We start from the raw sequence: 16,732 nt of genomic DNA on the forward strand, positions 1-16,732 counted from the left end.
GGAGCTCCGCCGCTCCTGACCCCGGCCCCGAGTCACCACTCTCGTCTTGCCCCTGTCGCCTGCAACATGTGTCACTCGCGCCACTAGCCACGACCTCGGAAACAAAACTGCCGCGGCGCCAGTGTTCCCGGAAGAGGAAGCCTCGGGTTAATCCCGCCCCCACACCGCGAGGCCGGGCTCGACGGCTTCGGAGCTGCGGCCATGACGGCGCGCGGGAGCGCGAGCCGCTTCCTGACCAGTGTCCTGCACAACGGGCTGGGTCGCTACGTGCAGCAGCTGCAGCGTCTCAGTTTTAGCCTCAGCCGTGACGCGCCCTCGTCCCGCGGCGCCAGGTGAGCCGGGGAAGGGCGCGGAGGTGCGACTCCAGGCCGACGTTGCCCCGGGTCAGGGGGTCACCTTGCTCACCCTTCTCCGGTCCCTCAGGGAGTTCGTAGAACGGGAGGTGACCGACTTCGCCCGCAGGAACCCCGGGGTCGTAATATACGTGAACCCGCGGCCGTGCTGCGTGCCCAGAGTAGTGGCCGAATACCGTGAGTGGGGCCGGACGAGGGCTGGAGGGAGGTGTCGTGGGGCTCGGCCCGCTTGCCTGCCGCTCGTGTGACCCCTGACCCGCTTCCTCTTATCCCCACCTCCCTTCGGCCAGTTAACGGGTCTGTGCGCGAGGAGAGCATCCACTGCAAGTCGGTCGAGGAGATCGCCACGCTGGTGCAGAAGCTGGCGGACCAGTCGGGCTTGGACGTGATCCGCATCCGCAAGCCCTTCCACACGGACAGCCCTAGCATCCAGGGCCAGTGGCATCCGTTCACCAACAAACCGACAACGCTGGGCGGGCTGCGCCCTCGAGAGGTCCAGGATCCTGCCCCAGCCTAGCGGCTAACACAGTGAAGAGTTGCTCCACCTACTCCAGTCCCAGGGTTTGGACTCTGACCCCAGTAGAGGTGGTTCTTCCTTCTGGTTTGGTTCACGGGAGACAGATGGAGCCCACCAAAGGGGAAGCTGACGCCAAAGCTTTTGCTTGGGATAAAGAAGAGCTGCCTGTTTCTTTTTGATGTCCACTGTGAGGGGCAGTGACTGTGAGTCTCCTAATTCTGATCCAGCTGACATCTCTGAAACCCGAGAGTCTTCAGATTTTACTGGATCTTCATTTCTTAAATCCAAATTGATAATAGTGATCTCAAATCACAGTGAGAGGATTTAAGGCTGGCTTCTGAAGAATCCCTTATGTCCTGTTTTTGCAGCCATTGACCAAGAGAGAGCTAGTACCTTATACCCTGCTGTGAGCATGGCATTGGGCTAGGCCCTTTATATCTGTGAATGTTTGTGTGGGGATTAGAAAACTGATGTTAATAAACTTGTCAAGGTCACACTTGAAGTCTACTTCAAAATATGTGCATATTTAAACTATAATGCCATTTTTTGTCTTAAAACCAGAAGCAAAATGAATAATAACTCTTCAGAATGGTGTAGTATCAAAGGCCATGTGATTAATCTAGGCTTGCTTGACCCTTGGAGAGAGTGATTCTCAGGCCAGCTGATAAATAGGCAGCATCTTGTAGGCTTAGCTAAAAATGAGGTGAGGGACAGGGGGAGATGGTGAGAAAAAGAGCCAGGAGGTAAAAACCTAGAAACTGTTGTGTGAATTCTTGAACTGTCGTAATTTTGTTTGTCATCCCTTTATCACCGTGATCAATAAATAGTGAGAGCCTTTAAAAAAGGACTGTACCTGCCCAGGACAGTCAGGATGGAAGCTGAGGATCCCAATTTCCTCTGCAAATGGTTTTATGGGAAGCAAAGCCAACCCTGTAGCACCTTTACCATAGGCTCAGAAGCCTGTCCCCTGGTGATCAGGAGACCAGTCTAGACCAAGCAGACCACTCATAGCTGTGGGGAAAGAGGGTATTTATTAACCAACAGTGGGGGGAGGAACTGAGCCCAGCCTCCCCAGTCTGTCACATGCCTCTCCCGCCTCCCTGGGTCGTGAGCGGGGGCATCCCTAAAGAATGGTAGCCGGTTTACAATAAATACATTCATTGTGGGGTAGAGGGGGGAGAGGTTGGGTGAAGGGCAGTAAAAATCCGTGGGACTCCACGTTCTCAGCTACAAAAATAACAGTCATCCTCACCCAAGGGGAATGGGGGAGCTCAGTCAGGTTTTGATTGTCCCATATGGGCCTGGAGACTTCAGAGGCCCCTGGACCCTGAAAGTGCCCCGGTGAGGTAGGACAGGGGTGGGAGCCAAGCATCCAAACTCCCAGCCTCTTTCCTTTGCATAGTTCCAAGAACGGGCTTCATGTGCCAGGTGAGACATCAGATCTCTTCTCCGCCTGCTCTGGTCTAGGGGTAGCAAATGTTTGGTCCCCAAAAGGGCGGCTGGCTCATTGAGTGCAGTGTTGGTCACCCGTCCTAAGGAAGTGTCTGTGAGGACAGCTAAATGGGAGAGAGCTCTCCCTCTGAAATGTTCATGGACCAAACCCAACAGACACAGGTCCAAAGCAGCAAGGGGAGGCTCAGAAGGTGCATGTGAGTGGAAATGTAAGCACATGTGCATGAGGAAGACCATGCCTGGAACTGTCTCTGTCACTCTTGAGAGTGACTAAGGGGGTAAGGAGGCTGACTTACAAGGGCTGCACATTAAGGGAGAAGAGGGAATGATGCAGTAGTCTTACCTCCCCAGGCTGGCCTGTTCGCAAGCTCTTGCCAAAGAGGTCATCACACGGGGCTGGGACTGCAGGAGAGGACTAGGTAGGATGGGATGTGGCAATTGGGAGGGTACCCAAAGTCCAGAAGAAGGGATGAAACAAGAATGCACCAGGAGGTGGGGGTGTGGGCCCTGCAGCCCAGCTGATAGACATTCTTCCGCGTGCACAGGTGAATGTACACAGGGCTCAGGTGGCTCTGGTGGCTGGCAGAGGTCTTGTCTGTTTTCAGGACCATCCAGCACATAGGGCCATGCAGAGGGTGGTGACATTGAGGCCATCTGGACCTGCAGAGCCCTGCCTGGGAGAAAGAAGAAGGGTTTGAGCAGACGAATGGGGCAGGAGGATGGCATCCTCTCCTCCCAAGTGCTTAGGTTAAAAGGGAACGAGCTGGGTCTGGGTCTGCAGAGCCTGAGGGAGCACCTACCTCTGAGGAGCACCGGTTGGCCTGGGCTGCTCATAGATGGGTCCGTGGAGACTGAGAAGGGGCCTTTGGCTGGGCCTGACTGGCCAGCCCCACAGGGACCTCAAAAAGTTGGGAGAAGGGCCTGGAGTTGCGGGGATGAAGGTAGGGTGTCTGTGCTGGGGAGGCAGCGGCCCAGCCTGGGGCAGGCAGGCTGGTTTGGAAGAGCATTTGTCCTGGGAGGCTGGGCTCAGACAGAGCTCTCATCCAGGTGCTCCACGAGCTGTGTGTGCTTCCTCTTCTCCAGGATGCGGCTGAGCTCCTCTGCGAAGGAGCAGGGCCCTGCCGGCACTCCATTATTGCTCTGCCTCAGGAGCACGTAGCTGTTGCCATTCATCCTGCGCAGCCGGCTGGGCAGTGCCACCAGCCCGTTGGTCAGCTCAGCCGGTGGCGGTGGGGGTGGTGGGGGTGGCGGGGCTGGGGCCCCCTCCCCGGGGATGATCTGGAGGCAGCCACCTTCCAGGCCCCCAGCTCCCTCCCCATCATCACCATCTTCCTCTCCAGGACACTGGCCTGACACTGTCTGCAGCTGCACAGCAGAGCCCCCTGCCCGGCCGGCCCGACCCAGTGAGTATTTCTGTCGGTGTCCTCGTCCACCTCTCCGAAGACAGGCCACGTAGAAGAGGGAGGAAGCCAGGATAAGGCAGAGGCCACCAAGTGTAGCAATGGCTAACACATAGAGCAGCCGCATATCAGGCGCTAGTTGTGCCCCAGGCATTGCAGGGGCCTGTGGAGCAGGGGCAGGAGTGGCTGGCCGCACTGTGAGGCTGTAGGAGGCCAGCAGGGTGCGGAGGCCATTCTCTTCAGCATAGCAGCCGTAGTTGCCACTGTGCTCAGGCTGTGTGTCTGTTACCAGCAGCCCATCCACACCCACGCGGTAGCCATCCTGCCCATCACTCAGGCCCATGCTCCCATTGAGCATCCACAAGGCCCGGGCCAGGTTGGATGGCTGGTCACAGGGCAATAGGACATCATCACCCCGGAGCACAGAACGGGTCTTCAGTGGTGGTGGTGGCTCTGGAGGGAGCGGGGGACAGGAGAAGTGGTCATTGCCTGCCTGTCCTGGGAAGGCATTGGAGATGGCAAGCCAGCTGGTTCACTGTTAGGTCCCCAGCACCAAGCACAGAATCTGGAATTACGGTGACAACTGACTAAGCTCTCTGTGCTCATGCTCCCACATAAGGTTCACGTTGGCCCTTCTCAGTGGTTTCAATTCCTGACGTCTGCCAATGATTCCTCATCTCTACCTCCAACAAAGAGTTCTCTTCTGAGCATCAGATTTGAATATCTTCCACATGCTGGGCATCTCTTGGACATGTCACAGGAACTAAGGCCAAAATCTCCCTCCCAGCCTACACCAGGTATTTTTCTTGAATTGTCATCACCATGTATGGTGCTACCAGCCATTTCCCAGAAACCTGAGTTTCCCTTGGCTCTCTCTCCCACTCACTTTTCTGTCTAACCCTCACTAAGATTCTGCTTCCAGAATCTATCTCAGACCTGTTCACGTCTCTCCTTCCCCAACTGCTGGCCCCCATCTAATCCATTCTCCATGCAGCAGTGGGGTAACCTTTTAAAAACACTATGCTGATCATGCCACTCCCCTGCCTCAACACAGTCCCGCCCATTTCTCCAGCCTCTTCTCTTGCTGTTCAAACACCAAGCTTGCTCTGCCTGCTCTTCCCTCTACTTGGGTGTCATCCCCCTCCCCATGCCCTCTATTTGCCCGGTTAACTTGGGGGAGAGAACATAACAGTGATCAAAAGCGCAAACTCCAGGCAGCCTGCTTGGGATCAGGTTCAAATTCAGACCCTACTGCTTAATAGCTGATTTAATTTTGGGTAGTTTACTTATTCTCTCTGTGCCCCAGAGAGATTGCCCCTCATGGAGATGGTAATAATGGCACCTTTCTCATAGGAATGCTCTGAGAATAAATGAAATTGTTCATGTAAGTGTTTGATCAGTGCTTGGCGCATGGTAAGTACTCGGTACATATTAGCTATGATTATTATTATGATTATTGCTCTTGCTTCAGTTATCAGCTCGGTCATCTCATCTTCCTTGGGGCAAGCCCTTGTCATAGTTGTAATTATTCCTTTTGTAACAAAAACCAAAGAAAATAATTGTAATTAATTGGTTGTGTGATCATTTGATTGCCTGTGCATATACTTGGCTGTAAGCTCCAGAAGTGACAAAAAACTTCACATCTTGAACTTGTTTCCTTATTTACAGTTTTTTTTTGCAACAAATATTTGTCGAGTATTTACTCTGTGCTGGGTCATTCTCGCTGAAAGCACAGACACAGCCATTCAGATACATACATGCACATACAAGTAGCATCAAATGGTAAAGAGGACAGGCTATGCAGCCAGACGCACACACATCCGTGACGTCACTTACCTGTGTCCCTGTTGCCCTCACAGCCTCGGTTTCCTCTCTCTATGTCCTGTATCAGTGCTGTCCTGGAGACAGAAGATTGGGATTTATGAACAAGGAGAACTGGGCTTCAGTTTCCCCAGTGGAAGGGTCAGTAAAGCTGTTACCAACAACTGGCTTCTACTCCCTGCAGCTGGCAGGCCCTCCTCCACCCCTCAGGCCCTGATCCCCTGGGCAAAGGGGACCCTCACACCCCCCTATGGCCTCCCACCTGCTACCCTGGGACCTGTTGGCTCCGGTGGTGGTCACCACGCAGGCATGGGTGCCGGGGTCCCAGCCACAGTAGGGGTCCCGGGCCAGGATGCAGTCGTAGCAGGAGTGGTAGCGGGAGCAGCTGGACAGTGATAGCTGGATGACTCCACTAGGGGCCCCCACGTAGAGGCTATGCTAGGAGCCAGAGAGGACAGCTGGTCGGCAACACCCCACTCCCACTTACAGACACACACACACAGCCACTGCCCAGCCTCCCCACTCCCTCCACTTATTCTGGCAAGGCCGGAATATTGAGGGTCACGAGTCAGGGGCTACCTGCGTCGGAGAGATGACCAGGTTCTCCACAGACTGGGGCTTCTTGAACACCTGTGTCTCCTCAATAATGTGCATCCCAGAGCCCAGGACCACTGCCTTGTGGATCCAGCCATCAGCTGGTATGGAAATGGCAGAAGGTCAGACTCCAACAGTGGAATCTACTCTCAGCCCCCTGCAATAGCCTAATGGGAGCAGCTTGGAGTCATGAGGTCAGGGACAAGGATTCGGCCAGTAGCAGTGGGCCCTCTGGACATTGGGAACTCCAAGCTAGTCATGGCAAGAATTATTGGATTTAGAAGTATTAGTGACTAGGGTCAAATGTCACTGTGGTTGGTGACAGGAGTCAGCAATCACCAAGAGCTATTGGTCATTGGGGACCGGTAGTGAGTGTTCATTGAAGAATCAACATCAATGGTCATCAGGGTTTTGTGATCAGGGGTCATCCAGGGGGCTAGAGGTCAACAGGGATCAAGGACTCAGGCCAGCAGTCACCAAAGGGCTCAGGCCAGGGGTCAGAAGCACCTGTGCCCAGAAAGAGCAAGTCATAGGTGGGTCCAGCTGGCGTGGTGACAGGTGTCCCCGTGAGGTGTGTGTAGCGCACACTGCGTTTGAGCAGCAGGGGCCGTCCGCGTGTGGGTACCACGGGCCGAGCCATCAGTGGGTGTAACTTCACAAAGTCCAGGACCAGAGATGGCAAGTCCTGGGATGAGTTGTAGCCTCGGCTGCGCAATGAATCTGTAATGCACTGTGGTGGGGGACGGGGTGGTGAACCTCAGGACTCTGCCACCTGCCCGTCCTCCCCACAAGGCTAGACCTCCTGCCCCTCTCAGGGGTCCCGTCTGCTCAGCACTGACCCCAGGCCTGGGCACTCACTGAGCCAGGCCGGGGCTCCGGCACCCCTCCCTCGTAGCGGCCCCAGCGTCGGACACCATCCTGGTATTCCATGTAGGGGCCTGCGAAGACAGCCTGCACCTCGGCCAGGTCGTAGCGGCAGATGGCTGAGGCCTCCAGGGTCTTCCTAGAGACGGGACATAGGGGAGGGGGCTGAGTCACACTGAATGGAGCCTGCCCACCTGCGTGGCCTGGAGCCCACTGTTACCCTGACCAATCCCTGCTCCAGGCCCACAGGGCCTCTCCTGAGGGTGAGCAGGCCACTGGATGTACCTGAAGTTCTCTGTCTGCAGCCAGCCTCCCCCCAGTGGATCCTATCTCATCTTCACTGACCTCTGCTCCAGCCCCTATGCTGTCCCCATTCCTTGCCTCCCCACTGTCCCTGCACTGACCACTGTGTGGTCAGCGTGAAGGCCGCATAGAAGTGCGTGCGGGCTGAGGTGTCAGCTTCCAGACTGCAGACACCACGTAGTGTCTCATACTGTGGAATGTGGCAGATGAGACGCGCCTTTAAGAAGGAGGTCCACTTCTTCTGCAGGATCTTCTTCCCTCCCAGGTCTCCCTGGGGAGGTAGGGGCATGGGGTCAGGGGCCAGGGTCAGAGGTTCAGCCTCTACACCCTGGCCCTGCCCTCAGTCCTCCTCACCTTGCACACACGGGCCACACGGGCCACACGGTGGCTGCTGCGGCTCTGAGCAAAGCTTCCAGAGCCCTCCTCAGCAGCACGCTCCGTGAAGAAGTAGTAAACCTTGTCGTCGTCACCCACTGCACTGGCCTTGCTCTCCCGCACCAGGACAGAGAACACAAACTCAGCATCTGTGGGTCAGGCAGTTCAGGTGGCTTCTGAGATAGGCTGGGATCTCCCCCAACCGCCCTCACTCAACAACACACAGGAATAGACACCATCACCTGGGGATATGGGGATGGGATGGTCAACTGCCCAAGGGAGTAAAGATGAAGAAATAGTACCCTGCCCCCCATCATCCTGTGCCTCGTCCTCCTAACCATTGAGCCAGTGCATTGGTGCCTCCTCAGTCCTCAGGGAGTGCGGGTGGCGGCTCCGGCGGATGTCAGGGATGCTCCGGAATTCATACCGAGTAGCTGTGTAGAGGCCTCCATCTGAGGCAGGGACATGCCAGCCATGAGAGACATGTCACACAAAACAAGACACATAACACATGGGTGGCAAGTCCTAGCAACGAGATCCATGTCCCACAAACAGCATGCTTGTGGATGAGGGGCCGATGTGGGGAGGAGGGCATGCTTACCAATGATGAGGCCTGTGAAGCCACGGGCTGGGTCATAAGGACACTTCTCCTTCCCCTCCTCAAAGCTGGTTGGCAAGGTGAAGGCCTCAGCATCCTGGGGGAATGAAGGAAGGGCCAGAAGTCATTGATCCTGAGGATAGGCCAGGGTTGTTGCCGAAGGTCAGACCAGTCCAGGGTCAGGGACCAGCAATCAGGGCAGGGACAGGCATACTCACAATGGCTGCACAGAGAGGCTGGAAGGCGTGAGTCCCGCACGCATAGAGGTGAGTGGCATTGAGGCGCTGTAGGAATCGCACGTGGTTGAAGCACTCGGTCTGTGGGACAGGTGGGGGAGGGCTGTGAGCCCTGGGCCTCCTTAGAGACTGCTTCCATTAGGCCAGCTTTGTGGTCTGCCTCTTGCCCCCACCCACAGGACAAATAGTTCTTTCCAAGAGCCTGGTGGGCCTTCTCACTGCCCAGAACACAGACTATTCCCTGGAACTCACTGTCCTTTGGTCTCCCAGGGGCGTGACCCCTTTTCCCTTGGCTATCTCTTAGATTGCCTGACACACTTGGCTGGCTTCTCCTGCATCTTCTGTAGTCCCCTGCACCCCCCAGTTTGGGGGCTCCAAGGGCTCTCACCACCCTAAGATGCTTCTCTCTTACATCTCCTCAGCACTGTCCCCCAGTCATGGAGCTCCCACACCTGCTTCAGGGTGGCACTACCCAGTCTACCCACAGGTTCCAGCCATTGCTCCACCTGATACCCCACAGACACGTCAAACTCATGCTGTCAGAAACCAAGCTCATCCCCTCCCCTCCCTCACCTGCATCCTCCCTCTTAAAACTGTTCATCCAGTCTTTCCCACTTCACTTCATCAGTCCATCCCATCACTCAGTCCAGAAACCAGGCGTCATCTTTGCTGCTTCCCATTCCCTCACCCCCACATTCAGTCTCTCTCTGTGATTAAGTTTTTGTCCTACATGTTTCATGACTTGATCTACTCCCCCTCCACTACCACCACCCTAGTCCAAATTACCACCATCACCTCTTCCCTGGGCAGCTACACGACCACCTGGCAGTTCTCCCAACTCTCTGCCACTCTTTACAGAAACCATTTATTTATTCACTGAATGAGGAATACATGCACACAGTGTAAAATTCAAAAGGTAGAAAGGGATATGTTGTAAACAGTCTCCTTTTTATCCTTGTTGCCTTCAAAGGAGACTGCTGTTACCAATGTCTGGATTTTCCTTCCAGAGAGATTCTACCAGTCAGCACCCTCTTGCAACCCACTTTCCAAGGCATATTTAAAAAATGTAAACCAGATCATGTCACTGCTGTATTTAAAAACCCTTCAGTGACTCACCAGAGTCCTGAACATAGGGTCCCATATGCTCCCGGCCCTACATGATAGGGCCCTACCCCTTCCTCTGGCCTAATTCACCCTACTGCAGCCACACTGGCCTCCTCTGCCCATCAAATGCCCTAAGCTGCCACCCTCTTGACTTCTTTGCCTTGTTAATGATTTCTCCTCCTGCCTATTACCCAGGGTTTGAGTCCATGCAGGCCTCTTTGTCTCATCCCACTCCCTCACTAGGTGCAGTACTTTGGCATCCATCCCTCCTCTCCACAAGCCTGCTCAGGCCTCCCTCCTCTGACCCATATGATGCCCCCAACCTCCTCACTGCCTTTCGTGCCTCCAGACTCACTCTATTTTAAGCCATCTAGTGCCTGGGACCAGATAAATATTCTTATAATAGTGTTTCCCCAAGATGTTTACATTAAAAAAACGGGGGAGCTGGGAGGGGGAATTCTGTGGTCAAATAAGTAGGAAACCACAGGTAAAACCTACCTTTACTGAGGACTCCTCAAAGCCTTAAGGGTATTGCTGTGCATTGTGGGATTGAGCATGCAGCATTTCCCAAACTCATCTAAATATTAAACATCTCTTTTGAAAATTAATGCTCCTCAGAACATGCTTTGGGAAATGTTCTAAAGCCAAAGTGTGGTTCGGGACCAGCAGTGTCAGCTTCATCTGGGAGCTTGTTAGAATTGCAGAATCTCAGGCCCTTCCCCAGACCTACTGTGTTAGCATCTGCATTTATAATACACCCAGGTGATTCACTGCACATTAAAGTTTGAGACTCTCTAAAGTGTCAAATGGTGAGGGTGCCCATTGTCCTAGAATAAAATCCAAACCCCCAGCTGGGTGTTTACAGCCCTCCATAAACTCGGCTCCATCTGCCTCACCAGCCCCATTTTCTACCCATGTTATACTAAGAGGCAGCCTTTGATGGAATCTCCTGGAGACGCCTCTTTAAATGCAGCTGCCTCGACACCACCACAGACCCACTGAATCAGAATCCCCAGGCCAGTGGGCCTTGGGAATGTGTATTTTTAAAAAGCTCTCCAGGGATCTCCCTGGTGGTCCAGCGGTTAAGACTCTGTGCTTCTACTGCAGAGGGTGTGGGTTTGATCCCTGGTCGTGGCCAAGAAAAAAAACCAAAAAAAAAAAAAAAAACCAAAACAAAAAACAACGCACTGTGTAAAAAGCTCTCCAGATGGATGTTACATAGCCAGACACAGGACCCCTGCAGACACCCTGTTCTTTAGCCAGAAAGGGCTGACACTTCACTAATACACCTCCACGGAAAACTGGGTACTTGAGCTATTCCTTGACCAAAGCCTCATTTTTCTCATCTGTAAAATGGAGGATAATACTATTTCATAGGGTTATTTTAGAATTAAATGAGATAATAGCTAAGTCAGCACTTACTAGAGATTACTTATTGTTATCATGGTTATTATTTGGGAGCCCAGAGGAGATTAAGATGCTGTCTCAGACCAAGCTAGTAGGTCACCAGACGTTTGGATTAAAAATACTGCTCCCAGGGCCTCCACTCCAGTGGCACGTACAGTGCTTACTGTGGTTGCTGCAACTGACTGGCTGATCTATACCTCTCCATCTGTGTCCCCACCAACCCTGACATCCCCCACTGAAAAGAAACAGGAAAGGAGCTGGGGAGAGGGCGAACCACATACCTGGTTGTTTTTCCCTTTTTGATGACATTTGCTTTGCATCTCTGGGGAGGCCTCCCAGTGAATCTGGAGGGGGCAGTAAAGGGAATTGGCTGATGCATTGAACCCAATGCCTTTGCCTTTCCCCATTACCTGTGGGACAAGGTGATAGGACCCCAGGGCGGGGGTAAGTTTCAGGAAGAGTACTGGAGGTAAGGGAGACCTGGGCCCGGAAGGGCAGTGCTGTCTGACCAGGAGGCTATGGAAGGCTGACAGGGTTTCCAGGAAGTTGAGGTCCCAAGGAGCTGGATGAAGCTGGAGACCCTCTGGTGGTCCAGGTTCCAGGGGCTGACCTCTTTGTGAGTCCCGTCTCCTATGTTGTGGGCATTGAGAGAGAACAGGGCGCCTCGGGCTCCCACCAGCAGCCTTGCTGAGGCCTCCTCCAGCAGCAGCGTTGAGTAGTTCTGGGCTCGGCCCTTGAAGTGCTGGGTCCCGGAGAGCTCTGGGGAGAGGGGGAGCCATAAGCCCAGCTCTGGGGCTGCCTCCCCACGCCCAGCCCTGGCTCCTGCTGCCTTTCGAGGTTGGGGATGTCTAACCTTCGTAGGGGATGGTTATCCGCGGGGTGGCATCTAGTTCTCTGGATGGTCTCCGCAGCGAAGGTCCAGGGACTGCAGTTGCTGTGAGGAAACTCAGGAGGAGGGGCCAGAGCCTCCCCCACATCTTCCTGGGGAGGCCCAGACCAACGAGACCCCCAAGGGGAGCCAGGGCCAGAGTTAAGGGGATGATGGGAAGAACAGTCACAGGGGTTAAGGTCCAGGGAGGTCACTTAGAAGGTCAGGAGTCATGGGGCCAGGGAGGGTCCTGGAATTGGGGAGACATGGAATCACAGGGTTGTGTGGCCATGGAATCCCAGGTAAGAGGTCAAGAGGAGGGATGGATTACACGCTGCCTGTCGGCATCAAATACAAACGCCATGGTGAGAGGGAGTTGTGGGGTCACAGAGGGGTTGTAGGTCACTGATGGGGTCACCCTGCCCCGACAGCAGGGCTAGTCCTGGTTCTCTGAGGTCTGTTTTCTGAAGAAAAAAAAACAGGAAAAAAAGCCCTTTCATCTGTGTGTGGATGGAAAGTAGATAGCATTATCCTCAGACTTCAGGTGGTACCAAAGGGAGGAGGCCCAGCATCTACGAAACTCCCACAAGAAGATGGATTCAGCCATTCTGTCCCCCTCGCTGTTCTGATGCAGGAATTTGGGTGGAACTTGTCCACTTTCAAGACCCTAGACTCCCTTCACCCCAAACCCAAGGTAATAGCCCTCCTCTGACCAAGTCAGAAGCTTGGCTAGGCCTCCATCTTGGTGGAGCTCAGGTTCCTAGGGAGAGTGCCTTTTCCCAGCAGGGAGACCCAACTCGGGCAGCAGCTGCCCCTGCCGCCTGCGGGGGTGCCTTATGCAGGAAGGCCTGGGCAGAGATGCTTAATGGGCCTTTGTTTATTTTGTCCTGTTTTTCCTTTGTTTTTTCTTTTCCCTGGCCTGAAAGCTCCCTCTGGAATTTCTCTTTAATTAGATACTTCTCCTCCTCGGCATTCCTCTACAAGGGGGTGCACATCTCTGCCCTGCCCATGCGAGTCTGTACTATACCCTCTGGCTAAGCATCCACACGTGCCCCTACCTGCAAACAGGCACTTACAGGCACCTCGGGGTGTATCTGCCTCCCTCTGCTCTCCACCCTCCGCCGCTGTACAGTTGTAATACCTGTACAGGAGCCTCTAGTGTGCAAGGTCACTTAATTGAGACATGAGCAACATGTAAGAGGTGAACGATAGGATCCCTGAGCTCTTGGCCACCTCTCCTGGCACATCTTGGAGACTATTACCACACCTGGACCCTCCCTCACGCCAACCAGCTGGGGGTGGGGTTGGGATAGGTGGCAGGTCTGATATGATCTCTGTAATAGGCCTGATCTCTGAAGTTCCTGAGGCTTGGCTGGGCTAGGGGTGGAGAAAAACCTGACCCACCCAATGTCATCAGACAAGGCCAGTGGGGCAACTGGCCTCTCCCTTTCCTTCCAGGTCAAATATTAACTATGTGGCCTTGAAGAGAGGGGAGGAACTGGGAACTGGCCAGAGGGAGAACAGGAATTTGGAGGGTTTTTTCAAGAGGTAAAGGTCACCACTGTGGTGGGCAGAGCCCGGAGAGGGAAGAATGGAGTATGAGTAGACTGAGGAGAGTGCCGGGCTCACAGAAGGGGCATGGGCCCCTGGTGTGGGGCCTGGGGCAGCAAGAGGCCCCAGGCAAACAGCACATGCCCCACCTCTCACTGTGGAGGCACACCTGTTTACCTTTGGGCCTCCTGTCTGCTTAGTGCAGAAGCGGGGGTGCGGGGGAGCCCTATGGCTAGGAGGGATCAGCCTCTAGAATTGGGCAAGAAGAACACAGCCCAGGTCAGAGGAGCCACTCAGAGTGTGGTGCATGGCACACTTAGACAGGTTTAAACGAGTCACATATGTCCAGAGGAGGGTGATGTGTGTGCACATAGGTACACACACACATACATATTCATCAGAGGGCTGTGAGCACGTGTACTTGCAGGAGAGTCATGCACACACACATTCACAGGGAGGTTTGTGCACACATTTGTTCACCTAAAGGGCCTGCCACATGTTTATACATACTTACACGTAAAGTTGTATTTACATGCCCATTTGTTCAGCAAGTCACCCAGCCTATGGGGTTAACAAGGAGGGTTATAAACCCACACATGTCCCTATGAAGGATTGTACACCTATTCACAGGAGGATCCTGCACATACACATGTACATGTAGGGACATGCACACAAACCCATTGATATAGTGGGTCAGGCACCGTCATGTTTGCAAAAGGATCAACTACATGCGTATGCACACAGTCCTCAAACACACAGTTACATCTACGCAGAGACAAACATATGTACAGTTACATCTATGCAGAGACAAACATATGTACATACAGGGGTCCAGTTCTCACTGCAGGCTTGGAGGCTGCCAGTGTCCACTGGGGGTGAGATGCAGAGCAGAACCCTACCTCCTTTCCCGAAAGTCCCAATTCTAAGGCCAGAATCCAAGTATGTGTTTGTGAGTGTGTGTGTTTGTGTGTGTGTAGTGATGGGGGAAGTTTCTGACCTCACATGCTCAAATAGGATGGGTGCATGGGTCAAGGCTGCTCTGTAAGGGAGGGAGGGGCTACCTAACCCAGGCAGGAGGAGGCCCCTAGTTTTAGCAAAGTAAAGATGCAATGGAATGTGTAACTTAGTCCTCCTCTACTCCCATGTATACTGCAGTTCTAGATATGGGAGTTGGGCAGGAGCTCTCAGCCCCCATTTAACCTGTTGGGGGGGAGGATGGGGCTAAAGGGGGGGGGGGCGGAGCTGCCACCCCCCTCCCCCAGTGGCAACGAGGCTTCAAGGTCTCCAGTCCACATCTCACACTCCACCCCCGGTTCCACAGCTTGGGTTCCTCCCCCAGGGCCAGCCCCCTGAACTCTGACCACCTTCCCTCTATTAGATCTTAGGGCGGAGGGAACTGAGGAGGGGAGCCACCCCGCAAACAGGATCAGTGTAGGATGGGCAGGCTCTCGACCTTCATCCCAGATGTCCACCTGCCTAGTGTAGGTGGTATCTCCCTCTGCCCAGTAGGCTGGCGGTCCCTCCTGGCCTGAGAGCCCCTCCCCCGCTACCCCCTCCCTCCTCCATCCTGGACAGTCCGCGGTTCTCTCCTCTCCTCAGGTCTAACCTCAGTCTCTACTGCTGCAGCTCGAGGACAAGCTCTCCTTCGATGCAGCCAGACGCTGGGAGACGTGACCCAGATCCCAGGGAACACTGTTCGCCACGCGGGTCCCCGCCCCACGCCAGTTCCCGACTCTGCGGTGGCGGGTCTGCGCCCAGCGCGGCCCGAGGCCTGGCCCGCGCCCCTCTAGAGCCTTTACGCGGGACCAGGGGACTTGGCGGTGAGGAAGGCCTGGCCTAGCTTGGCGGGTTTAATAGACGTGGGAAGGCCTGGCCTGGCCCCCGCCCCCCGGTCCGGGCACCGCCGCCGCCCGCACTCCACGCCTCTCTCACCTTTGCGCTCACATCCCCGGCCATAGAGACGGCGGTGCGCGGCTCCGCGGCCCCACAGCACCACAGCACCACAGCACCAGCGGCTGAAGGAAGGGGCCGCGGCCGGAGGAGGGGAGGGGTGGAGGCGGAGCCGGGGTGGGTGGGGCGGGAGCCTGGGAGGCGGGACCAGGGAGGCGGGGCCAACAGGGTGGATTGCGGGGAAGGGCGCTCCTCACCCTACACTATAGGTCAGGGCTCACACACTGCCCTCGGGTGTCAGGCGTGCCCCGCCCCCTAGGGCCGCGGCCCTGGTAACGCCCCCTGGTAGTGGCTTCACCACCCCGTGCGCCCTCGAAGGGCTGATCCTACCTTCCCACTCCTCAGCCCTAGAACCCCTTGGACTTGACTGCTCCTGGGGATGTGCACACGTCTCCTCTCGGGGCTTAACTCTCCGAAGGCCCTCTGGCCAGTCCTATAATCTGGAGCTCACTTCTTGTGCTCCTGACACCTCCTTCTGCTCTCTGCCTAGGGCAGAGGGCCAGAGTAGGTGGAGACCAAGAGTTGGGGCAGCTCTCACCACAGAACAGTGTCTTGATTCCTAGCTCAAGGGTCTCCAGCCGCCTGCTCTTTCAGCTTGAGGTCTGAGGAGGTGAAGGGGGTCAGGCTTGGAGGGATGAAGTAACAGCTTGACCAGAAGTGCACACAGAAAATGCTGTTTTTCTGATTAAATAAGCCACAACCATTTGCACCCGTCCACTCAACCAGATCTTAGCTGTAACTGGGGTTCACCTCCTCGGGGACTGGGTCACTCAGCTCCTTCCCTTCCAGCTCATCTTGAATATCATTCTTACTCCAGATCTTACAGTGAGCTCCTCCTAGGCAAATATCTTGCTCTGCCTAGGCTTAATCATCTTACCCAGCAACAATCTAGGAAGCCTCCTCAGAATCAATTCCCCAACTCCCTTAAACTCAGCTAGGGTAGTCCTCCCATGCCATCTGGCCCTGCAATTTCCCCTCAACTCAGGCCATGCTTCCTTCCCACCACCTATTAAATCCCCCTCTAGGGTTTGAATCAAACCTGAGCTCTAGCCATGATCTGGCCTGATCCTCCCTCTCTCATCCGTGACAGTATTGATATGGGCCCAAGAATAAGACCAAAATGATGAGGGCCACAGGGTCATAGGTAACAGTATCACATGTGCCTAAGAGTCTGAGCTCTGGAGGAGCAGGGGGTAGGGGAATAGGCAGATGAGCACCGGCCTGAGAGAGAGTGAACAGGATTAAAGTAGCTGCCATTATTTAACTGAAGGGACCCTGGGAAAGACATGTCATCCCTCTTCTCAGAATTCCCCAAAGCTCAGTTTGGCACTTCATCACA

At 54.7% G+C, this 16,732-nt stretch overlaps 2 protein-coding genes across 3 annotated transcripts; one reads left to right on the forward strand and one right to left on the reverse strand.

Moving 5' to 3' along the window:
• Positions 1–150: 150 nt before the first annotated feature.
• On the forward strand, positions 151–1,372 carry MRPL43 (mitochondrial ribosomal protein L43). Its single transcript, XM_061205455.1, has 3 exons — positions 151–332; positions 424–530; positions 644–1,372. The coding sequence occupies exons 1-3, from the start codon at positions 202–204 to the stop codon at positions 868–870; spliced, it is 465 nt and encodes a 154-aa protein (XP_061061438.1). The 5' UTR covers positions 151–201; the 3' UTR covers positions 871–1,372.
• A 510-nt stretch (positions 1,373–1,882) lies between these two features.
• On the reverse strand, positions 1,883–15,473 carry SEMA4G (semaphorin 4G). Of its 2 annotated transcripts, none has more exons than XM_061205342.1 (16): positions 15,376–15,473; positions 11,878–12,356; positions 11,635–11,783; positions 11,306–11,368; positions 8,496–8,594; positions 8,281–8,374; positions 8,018–8,131; positions 7,659–7,828; positions 7,406–7,575; positions 6,996–7,140; positions 6,645–6,867; positions 6,123–6,238; positions 5,821–5,981; positions 5,559–5,620; positions 3,123–4,175; positions 1,883–2,996 (listed from the first exon to the last, which is right to left on the reverse strand). In XM_061205342.1, exons 2-15 carry the CDS (start codon positions 11,999–12,001, stop codon positions 3,349–3,351), a joined length of 2,517 nt encoding a protein of 838 aa, XP_061061325.1. In that variant the 5' UTR covers positions 12,002–12,356; positions 15,376–15,473; the 3' UTR covers positions 1,883–2,996; positions 3,123–3,348. The 2 variants fall into 2 exon arrangements, with proteins under 2 accessions (XP_061061325.1, XP_061061253.1); XM_061205270.1 differs by having other exon boundaries at positions 5,806–5,981.
• Positions 15,474–16,732: the final 1,259 nt, after the last annotated feature.

This window comes from Eubalaena glacialis, chromosome 1, assembly GCF_028564815.1.
Source record: "Eubalaena glacialis isolate mEubGla1 chromosome 1, mEubGla1.1.hap2.+ XY, whole genome shotgun sequence".
Classification (NCBI taxonomy): Eukaryota; Metazoa; Chordata; class Mammalia; order Artiodactyla; family Balaenidae; genus Eubalaena; species Eubalaena glacialis.